Genomic DNA, 12614 nt, shown 5'->3' with positions numbered 1-12614 from the left:
TGAAGAATCTAGGCCCCAGCCGTGGCGCAACTGGCTGGGGCACCTGCACCGCACGCCGGCGACCCGGATTCGATTCCCGCCCCGTGGTCCTTTCCGGATCCCTCCCCAGCTCTCTCTCCCACTCACTTCCTGTCATTCTCTCTACTGTCCTGTCCAATTAAAGTCATAAAAAGCCCAAAAAATAACCTTTAAAAAAAAAACAAATGAAGAATCTGCCTGTCAAGACCCTGCACTAGATGGGGTTAAATAAAAATCTGTGCACGTTTTGGCACGCAGCCTATATCAACAGATTAGAGTGTGTAGGATATATACTGTATATATTAATGACCGGCATTTCAGCACACAGTCTATATCAACATATCAGAGAGTGCAGGATATAGATTAATGACCGACGCTTCACCTACAGTATATCAACAGAACAGTGTGCAGGCTATACATCAGCTTCAGCACACAGCCTACAGTATATCAACACATCAGGAAACAAGAAGCTATGCTTTGAGCTTGCCTGGTACAGGATCTTGTATCTTCTATCCTGTGTAAACACAGCCTATATTAATAGCACACTATCTGTTTCTGTACCGCAACCACGGTGTTTACATCTGGTATTTAGTGTAACAAATTTAGTGCTGGCTACTTCTTGTTTTTGTGGCAACAGAACTGTGTAAAAAACGTGTAGGCCCACATATCTGCTAGCAGTAGGGCTGCGCTGTTAATCAAACGTTAATCTCAATCACAGTTTTGGCTTCCCAGTCTCCAAAATCCTTCAAAATCCTTCTTCACTCAGACACATCAACAGTGATGTTTCCCAGAGTCAACAGGTGTTTCAGTGTTTGAGACAGATCATACACCCCTGTCCCATTGGTCCAAGCTCCTTCCTGTCTCCTCCCCACTGCTCTGGTGGCCCAATCCTCCTCCATACCTGCCGTCCCCTGCTGGACCAATGGGCATCGTGCTCTCCCCCTGCCATTGGCCAGGTTGGGCCACATTGGTGGGTTGCTACCTAAACCGGCCCGTCCTGATGCCACCTGGCCCGTTGGCATCCTGCGGCGCCGAAGTCGTCTGGACATTCTTTCCTTCCTGTCCGTCTGTCCTCATGACATTTACTTCCTTGGGATCCATGGACTCTCTGCACTGCAGTATCTCCCTAGCTCCCTTTGCTCCCTAGTGTGCGTGGCCATCTAACTTTTACAGTCTATGGTGGCCATGAACTCCTCCTTCACACTGCTGAACAGGAGTGTGAGATTGTTCTTGCGTCCATACAGCACAATGCTGCTTAGACTCCTGCTGAGCCCCACTGCCTGATCTCCCACTCAAAGCCCTCAGTTGTGGACATCAATACGTCATACACTAAGAGGCCACAGGAATCGCTGAAGGATTCTGTGCTGGTAAACCCAGTTATCACCCAGTTATCACCCAGTTATTAATGCCTGCCTCTACCTGTCAGTGGATCATCAGCTTTCTGACTGACAGGCAGCAGCGTGTCAGACTGGGGAGCTTCTCATCCAAAACCCAGTCCATCAGTATAGGCGCCCCATAGGGGTGTGTCTTATCATAAACCCAGTCCATCAGTATAGGCGCCCCACAGGGGTGTGTCTTATCATAAACCCGGTCCATCAGTATAGACGCCCCACAGGGGTGTGTCTTATCATAAACCCGGTCCATCAGTACAGGCGCCCCACAGGGGTGTGTTCTTTCCCCGCTGCTCTTCCCCCTGTACACTAATGACTGCACCTCAAAAAGCCCATCTGGAAAACTCCTGAAGTTTGCAGAGGACACCACCGTCATTGGTTTGATCCAGGATGCTGATGAGTCTGCTTTACAGACAGGAGGTGGAACAGCTGGTCCAGTGGTACAGAACCCCCTTCTGTCTTCTTAACCCCAAGAAGATTGTGGAGTTGACAATGGACTTTAGAGGAGTCCCCCCCCCCCCACCCCACCATCAGAACGTCACGGTGTCCAATGTGGATTCATTTAGGTTCCTGGGATCAACCATTCACAGGACCTAAAATGGTCTCCCCACATTGATGCTATCCATTCTGCCTAAGGAGCTGCTGACCACTTTCTGCTCAGCCATCATTCAGTCTGTCATCTGCACCTCCATCACTGTCTGGTTTGGGTCAGCCACCAAATGGGACAGGGCCAGACTGCAACGGACAACTAGGGCTACAGAGAGGATCATTGGAGCTGACCTCCCCTCTGTCCAAGACCTGAACCAGTCCAGGGTCAGGGAAAGGGCAGCGAAAATCTCTACACACTCCTCACATCCTGGTCACAAACTGTTCAACCTCCTTCCCTCTTGTAGATGATGCAGGGCACTATTCCCCCAAGCAGTCAGTCTGTTGAACACTCAGAAATAGCACCCACCCTTACACTGAATAAAGTCAATCAACCTGTTCTGCTCATCTACCTCCTGCACTTCAATCTAACAGGGGAGCTACACCAGGCGCGTAACTGAAGTGTTCCGTTCGTGAAGCGTATGCTGCAGAAGTTAATAATCACTATAATCAATGGAAGTAGCTACAGTACACTACACGCAAAAAAATAGACCAGTCTTCTAAAATGGATTTTACGCGTTGTGAATGAAACACTTCAGTTACGAGCCTGGTGCAGCTCCCCTCTTACAGTTACAATAGTGTTATTAATACATTGCACTGAGCTACCTTGCACTATATTATATTTAGTCCTCAGTCTATACTGATATTGCACTACTCCCACCCTCTTTTCAATTGTATATTGCATCTTGCTTGTGCCTGTTTGGTGTCGACGACCATGGCAACATTGATAGAGGCAAAGAAGGAGGCGGATTTTCCTAGCCTAGATGAACATGATCGACTGATATTAAAACCGAAGCGAACTAAACAGAAACCGAAGGATTAAACCCACACAAGGCACACAGAAAAACCAAAAGAAACACAAAAGTAGACAGTGCAGGGCAGAGAGGAGGTAGAGGTAGAGAGGTATAATTAACATTTCATTTCAAAACCAGAGAAAGAGAGATAAAGGCGCTTACAGAGATTAGGGCCTTCAAAAAGAGGGTAGGAACAAAAGAGAGAATTTGGGGTTTTCCCAAGTGACCGACAGCAGGTACTGTATGTGACCAACCATATTTTGATCTGGCCATGATCGTGCAGGCCTACTGAAGATGTGATCTTGCTGCGATTTTCCCATCGCTGTATTGTACTTGTAGAACAGAAATGGCTAAATTTAGCATTTCTTAGAAATTCACTTCAGGATTTAGTATGGTTGTTGTTGTGTCTTGAGTCATGTTTCACTATTAGTAAGAGAGGCCGTTATGGCTAGGCTATTCAAATGCTAATACTCTTCTCAAATTCTATACAACTCCAAACAAGACACGTGTAACCGACAGTAAGTTTACCAGTAGCAGTTCGTTGAGACATGAAAGTAAGAGGAATCAGTCAGGCAGAAAAAGAGCGTTAGAAAAAGATTATGTATTACTGGTTCATCCCAAAAACATATAGTTCTCAAAAATACTAAACCCAGGCTATTCAAGCCGTCTGCTGCACATGGGGAGACAGTGACAGGGAGGCAGACGCATCAGAAAGTGAGTAGAACAGGCCATATGTCATGCTCTAGGACACGATTATTCATCTTCCGTACGAAGATATAGGAAAAATACTAGGTCATTGTAAGCAACTGAAAATATGATATGGCTAAAATGACTCTTATTTTGGTTAGTCGAGAAACATCTGTTAGGGACGGACGTGTCTTCTCGTAAATGCAGAGTGAGTAGGCCTACTCGCTGAGCTTCCAACACCCATTGATTGAAGATTATTATGACCAATACATCAGAGCAGGTAACGTGGAGGTGCATTCATTAATTAGTTCGGATATTGTTTGATCAAAACCGCTAAGTAACGGCATGTTGACCTCCACTGTAGCGTCAGTGGCAGCATGTTTTACATCCCCCTTGCATTTGCGTTAAAGCACAGATCTCATCAGCTTCATTTCAGTCACAAACTCATTGAGAGAATCAAGCCAAGATGAAAAGTTAATGTGAGAAAGCGGTGGTGTGAGAGAGTATGATATGTGTCAGTTGTGTTTATCGTATACACACACGGCACCCAGAATTGAAGGCAGCTTGTGGGCCACGGAAACATTTAAACAGTCCCAGGGGCCGCTAGTTGAATATGTCTGCGATGTTGTGTTTCTGTTAGCCACAAACTGGGGTTTTAGTGTTTGAGTCCTGCTGTTGGTTTAACCGCATTTAAAAAGCTCACACAAAATGTATTTAATGTGCTAGGACATTTTTGAAATAAAGCACTGGAGCAAAATAAATGCCTCTCCTGAGAAGCGTGCACATTTTAAAAATGACGATGACTTCATCAGCCTCTCTTTCCTTCTCATTAGTTGTCTGGATTTGATGTTACTATAGTTACCATAAACAGACAATTGTGTTTACTTAATGGCATTTATAGTACCTGGAAACGAGGCGAGAGGTGTAAACCTGTGGTCAATAGATAAGTGGCCAGAAATATAGTATTTGAATTCAATGTGAGAGAACACACACACACACACAGAGAGATTATCTGCACACGCTGAGTGCACACGCTGTGACCTGAATACATTGTATTGGTTTCTCAGGAAATCTTTTAAAATGAAAGTGTTGTACAATGGCAGCACGCAGGTGTATTATCAGTTCACAGCTTGACCACAGACACCTTGGCCCAAGCAGGCACATCAGTATGACTCACTAACACATTTGATTCTATATTTGCCATGCTTTGCTGCAGAAGTAATCCATTGCATCCAGAATAATATCTTGTAATGAGATACTGTATCTGTTGATATAGAGGAACACCCTACAGAGTCATTATACTTAAATAGAGAACAAATCTGATTTTAAAAATAAGAAGAAGAAGCAAAAGACAAGTTTCTGTCCTTCTTCTATGCTTAGGGGAGTTTTTTTCTAATAAGGTCGCCAGAGGAGTCTGAAGGCGTCCTTTGACATCATTTGACATCAGGTTTAGATTGTGGAGATAAGATTTGTTTCATCTTGCGTGCAGGCTCACATCGGCTTGTCAGAGAGGCGGGGAGACTACCCTCTACACAAAAACAGGATCTGAGAACAATTCTGCCTCAGAAGCTTGTGTGAGAGTCACTAAGAGGACCAAGGACAACACACACATACACTCTCTCTCGCGCACACACACACACACACACACACACACACATACACTATACAGGCACTCACTTATTCACACCACAGAATTCCATCCAGGACAATGGCCTATAGTTATGACCTCAGCATGTCTAGTAAGTGCAACATTTAATGCCAGATTTGTGTGATTTAATGTGAATACGAATGTAATATGAATGTTAAATATTCGACTAATCTACAGTATGTGCACTTAAAAGTCAACTTTAGACAGATAATATAAAGATAAGGAATGTATATTAACTCTACATGTCAGACATCAAAAGGGGTAACTAAAAATGTGTCTGTCTTTATCAACTGGGGTGAAAATTGTTCGCCACTTGGCCTTACTCAGACAGATATGGCAGTGTGTCAGCATGACCCTGCCAGAGTATCTAGTGCCCTTTTATGCAATCTCTCTCTCTCTCTCTCTCTCTCTCTCTCTCTCTCTCTCTCTCTCTGTCACATTCCCTTCTTTTCATGTGTGACCTGATCTAGCAAACTTAGTCACGGTGTCACAAAATTCAGATTTTGGTATCAATGGACAGAGGACAGGAGCTTTAACATGATTTCCTGCAAGTCATATCTTCAATTGCTTTCAAGACACAGCATTTTGAATGATATGAGTTTTACCATTTTTTACAAAATCATCTAATCTCAAAAACTGAGAAAATTGTGCAGGTACAGATCGAATTAGCCAAAAACACCAAAAAAGAAAAATCTATATTTTCAATGATTTCTGAAGTAATTGTTCTGTATCTCAAAATTAGAATATGCAACTAGTAACTAATTTTGTCAGATTGGGTCACATACACAGTAGACACGCATTTAAAGCCACAGTATTTCATTGATGACTTTGTTACCTTTTAACTGGTGAAGTAATATTTTCCTGTGCACTCACTGGTGTCTTCACCTGTAGTCTCCACTTTCAACAGCAGAGGGCAGAATCAGTTTACATTTTTTAACCTCCCTGTCACATTCACTTCTGACTGTGTGTTTGTCCCTCTCATAGTCTCTCTCTCTCTCTCTTTCTCTCTCTTTCTTTGAACATAACCTTGCCAGCATTACAGTCCACTTTCTGTATCACTGTGACTGTTTAAGTTCTGCACATGTTCTTTACTCTATTTGAATTGTTTAGCTGTTTCAACCAATATTTGTTGTAGTGACTTCAAACATCCATTTAGGATGTTATACTATATATTTAAAAACATTAAAAAAGTAGTTTTAATTTCAGGTACTTTTTAAATTTGTTGTGACAAAGTGAGTTGATGTTAACTGAAGAGGGGCTAGAGAAGAGGAGACTTATGATGGTGTGTATGTTTGTGTGTTTGTCTGCATGTGTGTGTTTTTCAAACAGATGATACTGAAGAAAACGCAACCTACCTGGACTACAGTGGCTACTATGGCATGGCAGAAACAGAGACAGAGTCTGAACTGTGCTCAACTGAAGACGTGAAGAACTTCAGCCAAGTCTTCTTGCCCACGCTCTACAGCCTTGTTTTCATAGTGGGGTTGCTGGGCAACGGCCTGGTGGTGTGCGTCCTGCTGTGGTTCCGCCGCAAGTGCAACCTGACGGACGTCTGCCTGCTGAACCTGGCGCTGTCCGACCTGCTGTTCGTCTTCTCGCTGCCCTTCTGGGCGCGCTACGCCGCCCTCGGCTACTGGCCCTGGGACGCCTCCATGTGCCGCCTGGTCACCCTCCTCTACACGCTGGGTTTCTACGGCAGCATCGGCTTCATGGTCGTCATGACGCTGGACCGCTACCTGCTGATCGTCCACTCTCCGTCCATCACGGCGTGGCGCACTCTGCGTCTCGGCACCGTCCTGATCGGAGCCGTGTGGGCCCTGAGCCTGGTGGCCTCGCTGCCAAACATGGTCTTCGTGGACGTCAACGGGACCGGGGAAGCACACGCCACATGCGCCTTGGAGATGTCGGCGGGCTCGGCGTGGCGCTCCTTCGAGTTCATGGAGATGAACATCTTAGGGCTGGTGCTGCCGCTGTGCATCATGGTGTTCTGCTACGGCAGGATCATCCCCACGCTCGTCAACATGAAGACGCAGCGCAAGCACAAGGCCATCAAGCTCATCCTGGCCATCCTCGTCGCCTTCTTCCTCTTCTGGACGCCGTACCACGTGGTCATCTTCCTGCACATGCTCAAGCAGCACGGCTTCTTCCTCAACTGCAACCAGATGCAACGCCTCGAGCTGGCCATGAAGTGGACGGAGACTATCGCCTACACCCACTGCTGTCTCAACCCCATCATTTACGCCTTCGCCGGCGAGAAGTTCTGTCGTCTGGTGGTCAAGATGCTGGGCCAGTGGCTGCCCATGTTCTCTATCTCCAGGGAGTTCTCTGAACGCCGCAGCTCGGTCTACTCACGGTCATCAGAGATCACCAGCACCAAGCTGATATGACCCACCCTGGTGCACCCACTCAGAGTTTCAGACAGACACACTGCCTTTGTGCACCGTGTCTATAGCAGCCCTTTGATGAGTAAAACTAAAAGTTCAAATAGATTAGTAGACTTCCAGTAACTGAAGTTTCGCCAGCATTTATGATACAGTGATGAGTTGTTGTCTGGCAAGTTTCTACAATGACTTTGAACAAATCATTCGAATCATCCGACAATCATGATGATTCAAACGGCAGCTATAAGTCTAGGAATCACCACAGAATCAGAATTCCATGCAGCGTGTGCGAGAGAGGCCTTTCTCCTGGATCAAATAAACCCACTGAGCGGTCTAGCTGGGAGATCCCTTCATGCCTCATCAAAACAGTTCTCTAATGCTGGTAATGTGTTTGGCACATATTCCCTCCTGACTTTCAGATTGGTTACGCTTCAAGATAGCTCAAGACATAGAGTGCATGTTAATGCAGCTGCTTTGTAGAAACTAGTGACTAGGTCCGAATCTTTGCCAATGATGCATTGTGCAGCATGCTTTAGCAGGATTTTCGACGTTACTCATTCATACAGTACGTCCCCAGTGATCTGAGCAGAGTAGCTCAAGACTTGGAGTTCATGTTAACACCACTGCTCTCTAGAGCCTCTAGTCAGAGTCTTTACCAATGATGCATTGTGCAGCATGCTTTAGCAGGATCCTCTACAGTACTCATTCATACGTCCACAGTGCTATAGATTTTTGAAAGACTACAATCTCAGACCCTCTCACATCTGAAGACATGACATAGAGATTTTAAGTCACAGACTAGTCACAGATTATGATTTTGCAATGACTAGAGAGATCTTGCAGGGTCACTATTTACAAGACTGCAACTACGGTACAGTAGATTCCTTTAAATTATTTCCCATTGTGCACTAGATACCAATAGGAACTCAAATGATAGCCTATTCATATCAAAGTCATATTTTCATGTTTCTGCAGCATTGTTTCATGTGCAACATTCTGACATGTCACATCAAGAGATATAGAGTTGTTCTGTCAGAATTTATATGAAATGAAATTACAAATAATCATATAGGCTACAGTTGTCACCTACTTGCTGTTTGGTGTTAGAGAAAGCTCACTATTGGGTTTTATATTGTTCACATCACTATTTGCATGAGCCACGACTAAAAAGACTTGCGATAATAATAAACATATTGTCGAAACGCCGAGACTAGGAACCGCTAAAGGCCCCGGTACAGTTCACGCGACTTGTCGTGCGACATGTTGACGTCACGGGGAACGTTGTAACCATGTATACTTGCGCGTGGTAGTCGCGACACAATTTGCAGTATTCTCCTGAACAGAGGCACGGTATCATTGACGTTAATGGCAGTAGCAACTAGCTTCTTTACTGATATTTCAGACTTAGCTTGCACAACTGAAGGATAAGCCTACCATCTCGTTTATGAGATGAGTTTGTGTAATTTCTCTAAATGGAAAGAGATTTTTTTTTTTTTTTTAGGTCTAGCAGATATCCTTTGGTTGAAAATAAATCTCTTCCTTACCTTTTGCTGGAATGCTTATGTGCCTCGGTCCTAGTCATTTCCCCCTAATTCCTCCTGTTGCAACTCTCACTGGTAACTTCGTTAACTTATCCAACGTAGTTCACGACTGTAAACAAAACAGTCATCCAAACGGCAACTCTCGCTGCAGCCTAGCCATGTTAACTTCCCACTTCTCAAACTTACTATTATTCAAACTTCATGACTACAGTCGTTTTAAAAATGAATGGGCTTATTTAAGATGTTGGATAGGCTATATGATAATGCCTGAATGTGGTTTATGTGGTTGATGACTGTAGAAGGACACTGGCTTCATGCTTGGCTTCAATCTCTTCCTAGTGTCGTGCGAGGTTGGCGCGCGCGGCTGATATCAAATGTTCGTTGCGCGACAGGTCGGCGCACGGGTGAAATGTGGCTTGCGACACAGGAAATTACGTCATTTTGACGTCACATTGTCGCGCGACAGGTCGGGCGCGTCGAGTATACTTCTAACTTAAGATTGGCACCTTACACTGAAAATTATCTAGTTGACAGGAGTGTGCTGCAATTTCAGTTTCAGTCATTTACATTCCATATTATACACATAGCCTATCTATGGACACACAGTATAAAATCTTGCATCAGCAATGTGTAAGTTGTGGCTCCAGCTGTGGTGCAATTGGCTGGGACAGCTTCACTGTACGCTGGCGACCCGGGTTCGATTCCCACCCTGTGGTCCTTTCCGGATCCCACCCGCTTTCCTTCCCTCTCGCTTCCTGTCACTTCCCCACTGTCCTTTCACAAAGGCATCAAAGGACCCAACAATAGTTGTCACTGCCAGTCTGTTGCTGGATAGACCCAGCCTCTGGAGAGGAACTGAGCTTGCCTACAGTAGACATGTTTGGACTAAGAGACTTGGTTTGGAGACTGAGCTTATTATTAGACACTTGGCATCGCAGAGACTCACAAGGCAGCAGTCAAATGTGGACTACGGATTTGGACAATGAACGGAATGATGGATAATCAGTGGCTTACCTGGCTTATCTGCTCCCAATACAGGCTGTACATTTGCTCTTTATTTCTATATTTGTGTGTGTGTGTGCTTGTGTTTCACATGTTTTCCTTTACCAAACAAATACCACTGACTTTGGTATCTTTTCTTCATCGTGTCCAATCCTAACAGAGGGGGATTGAAATGTAGTGGTGGTTCAGGAATGTTGTGGTGGATCTACAAAGGGATGTGAATGCTATGGGGGTTGTCTGGGACCAATACAGCTCCAGTCAGGTGCCAGTTTGGCATTCTTCTTCATCTGGTAGCTGGACATGTATATTATGCTCATGATGGAGTTGATTTTCTGTTTTTCTGTTGCCTATGTGATGATGCCTGAATATTGTTATTTTAAGTATATTTTTGTGTTTTTTGTCTTTATTGTGACGGGCCAGTTGTGCCACATACGTGCATAAGTGTTGATCAGTGCATTAAGTGCATTAAGTGTGGGTTGTATTACTTTTGAACATTTGTGTTTTAACAGACGGATATATGATAAATGCACAACAAGGCAGCTGGTGAAGTGATGTATATACAGTACATACTGATCAGTTAGAATACAGCCAAAGTATACATACTGATCAGTTAGAATACAGCCACAGTATACTATTCACCCGCATGTTCCCAATGTATTTTCAAGTCATTGTAAATATTGGTTCCAATAACAGAGTGTTGCATTTCTATATTATACAATCAATGTCATTTTTCAATATTCTTTAATAAATAAAAACTGTGTGTGACATAAAGTGATGATGAGCTTGAGTGCTGCTGTGGCGTGCTGATGAGAAAAGCTTTTGCCTGTTTGGGGAAGTGTGAGGCAGGCTGAAGTGCACATCCGGGTCTTTCGAGGAAGAGGGACCGTGTGTGTGAACCCACAGCGCAGCCTAGTTACAGCTGCACAGATCTCAGTCCCTCCCCCCTCCACACCTGTGGTATCATCTGGCCTTCACACCTCACACCTCACATACAGTACACTACACACACATACAATCGCACGCACCCATCCACCCACTCACACACACACACACATGCACACTCACACACACACATGCACACTCACACACACACACACTCACACACACACACACACACACATGCACGCACCCACCCACCAACTCACACAGAACCCCCCACCCACCACCACCACCACCACCACCACCACTAATATCCTACGCACCCCCTACCTGCCGCATATCGCCTCTTTTGCTGCTAAATGTTGTCAGTGTAACTGCCTACTGTAGGCTACTCATCCTCTATTGACATGCATACCCCAGTTTATGCTGATATGCCTAGTAACCACACTTGTGGTGTTCGCTTTATTTGAGATACACAAGTGTAATACACTTTAGATATTTGAGAAAACTGCCTTTTGATTATCGCAATGTAATTCAAACTCTGGTCTGCCCCCGGTGGTTGATGTGTGAAACGGACAGTAAACCACAGAATGATGGAATAGGCAGTAAGCCAAGCCCACACTCTCTCATTGTAGCGGCAGCAGACAGACTGTATCGCCATGGCGGTCCACTGGCTGGAAGGCGGATGAGTCATGGGTCACACAGATAGAGGGGGGTAGAGATAGAGCGAGATAGAGAGAGAGAGAGAGAGAGAGAGAGACAGAGAGATAGAGAGAGAGAGACAGAGAGAGATAGAGAGAGAGATAGAGAGAGACAGAGAGAGACAGAGAGAGATAGAGAGAGACAGAGAGATAGAGAGAGAGAGAGACAGAGAGAGAGAGAGAGTGCGCTGGGGGTGGATTCTGGACAGAGAGAAACTCTGCCTTGTCACTCCAAACCTTTTGAGTCACACTGGAAAAACCGACATGAGTGTGAAAACTTTTCATTGTTTTTGCTGTGAAAAACAGAAAAACAAGCTTTAATGTCAGTGAGGCTACTCTGAAAGGGTGAAATGTGTCAATGTTGACACTGTTATGATGGAACTTCTGTCTGTATCCAGAGGTGTTCAACCCTACACAAAGTTTAAATAACACCCATAATAAGAGCAGTCAGATGCCAGCAGTGTCTCAGCCCTATCTGCTAATGTTAAAGCTAAACGCTAAAGAGCTTTTTGTACCTTAAAATAATGTTTCCAAAATAAATTCAGCGTTTCATCAACTCTGGGTGAGCGGCACTTCTGCATTCGCTTAAGTTTACCAGATCGGCTAGGGGATCTATAGTTCGATGGAATGACACATAAGAAACTACAAATTTGACTTGCTTCGATGTCACAATACATCATGCTTTCATGACATCACGCAACATACATGTACTCTACCTTGTCTGTGGACATCGCTATTGGCTGTATAAACAAATAGTGTGCATGTGACAGAGGAAAAGTTCTGCTTTATTGTTGCTTTAAGAATGTGAAGCCACATTCCACATTCAGGATCTTGGTCCAGATGATCTTTTCTGAGGACTGAGATATGGTGAGCTTGGTACAGTATATAGGCTTTATTGTATTATTCAAGTCTACAAAATAACACCGT

General features: G+C 44.6%; 1 protein-coding gene across 1 annotated transcript; it reads left to right on the top strand.

The window, feature by feature from the left end:
• The first annotated feature begins 5126 nt into the window (after positions 1–5126).
• On the top strand, positions 5127–10882 carry LOC134082457 (C-C chemokine receptor type 4-like). The gene is made up of 2 exons (XM_062538188.1): positions 5127–5274; positions 6513–10882. Exons 1-2 carry the CDS (start codon positions 5244–5246, stop codon positions 7568–7570), a joined length of 1089 nt encoding a protein of 362 aa, XP_062394172.1. The 5' UTR covers positions 5127–5243; the 3' UTR covers positions 7571–10882.
• Positions 10883–12614: the final 1732 nt, after the last annotated feature.

This window comes from Sardina pilchardus, chromosome 6, assembly GCF_963854185.1.
Source record: "Sardina pilchardus chromosome 6, fSarPil1.1, whole genome shotgun sequence".
Classification (NCBI taxonomy): Eukaryota; Metazoa; Chordata; class Actinopteri; order Clupeiformes; family Clupeidae; genus Sardina; species Sardina pilchardus.
This window is presented reverse-complemented; position numbering and strand designations above follow the sequence as displayed.